The 792-nt window shown below is 48.2% G+C and overlaps 1 protein-coding gene across 2 annotated transcripts in view; it reads right to left on the bottom strand.

The window, feature by feature from the left end:
* LOC123123064 (uncharacterized) overlaps positions 1-326 on the bottom strand; it is a gene marked incomplete in the record, with an annotated part of 4,015 nt that extends 3,689 nt beyond the window's left edge. For both annotated transcript variants that reach the window (XM_044543491.1, XM_044543492.1), the window contains 1 exon segment: positions 1-326. In XM_044543491.1, the coding sequence (XP_044399426.1) occupies positions 1-296 (296 nt within the window).
* Positions 327-792: the final 466 nt, after the last annotated feature.

Here is a 792-nt window from a genome sequence, read left to right as displayed (position 1 = left end):
AGGATGGGGGTGAAGAAGAGGCTGCTGGGGGAGTCTGGGGAGGGCTCGCGGGTGACCTCCTCGAAGAAGCCGATCAGGGGAGGGGGGCTGCGGAGGTGGTGGGCGCGGAAGCGGCGGACGAAGCGGCGGTCGGAGACGAGGCAGCGCCAGCGCTTGCAGACGAGGGAGGCGCGCGGGAGGGCGGACGGCAGCGGGGCTAGGCGGACGAGGATTTCTGGGAGGAGGTTCTCGTCCTCCAGCGGGGCCGCCACCGTCGGCATCGGCGCCGGCGAGATGGGGAGGCCGCCGCAGGTCATCTCGCCCAAAAAACTCCTCCGGAAAACCGACCGAGCTTTGTTTTAGCTTTTTTTTAGCAGAGGTTTCGTTTTAGAAGAACCGATCAAGCCGGCCGTGGGCCCACCAACCAGTAACTGGATCAGAACGCCCTGCGTGCAAAACCACGGTGCTGTATCTAATCTTTGAGCGTTTTTTGTCCGTTTTTTTTTTTGAAGTCATGGTGAACGTTCAAAAATAGTATTTAATGTAATGTTTGAAATATATTTTTCATTCGTGATTTTTTTTTTAAAATACATAAAAATCTATATTATAGTGCATTAACATTTTTTGAAGGCACACTGATTTAAAAAAAATAAGTAACATAATGTTTGAACTATATTTCACATTCATGGATTTAATAAAATGCATGGAAATCCTCTATGTGCGAATGTATTTATATCACAATTTTTTTTTGCCTAATTTTACTTCTAAAATCCGTCACACGCAGCTACATATGTGGAGCGAACTTATAGTAAA

Source organism: Triticum aestivum, chromosome 5D (genome assembly GCF_018294505.1).
Source record: "Triticum aestivum cultivar Chinese Spring chromosome 5D, IWGSC CS RefSeq v2.1, whole genome shotgun sequence".
Taxonomy (NCBI): Eukaryota; Viridiplantae; Streptophyta; class Magnoliopsida; order Poales; family Poaceae; genus Triticum; species Triticum aestivum.
Note: the sequence above shows the minus strand (reverse complement) of the source record. Positions and strands in the feature narration are given on the sequence as shown.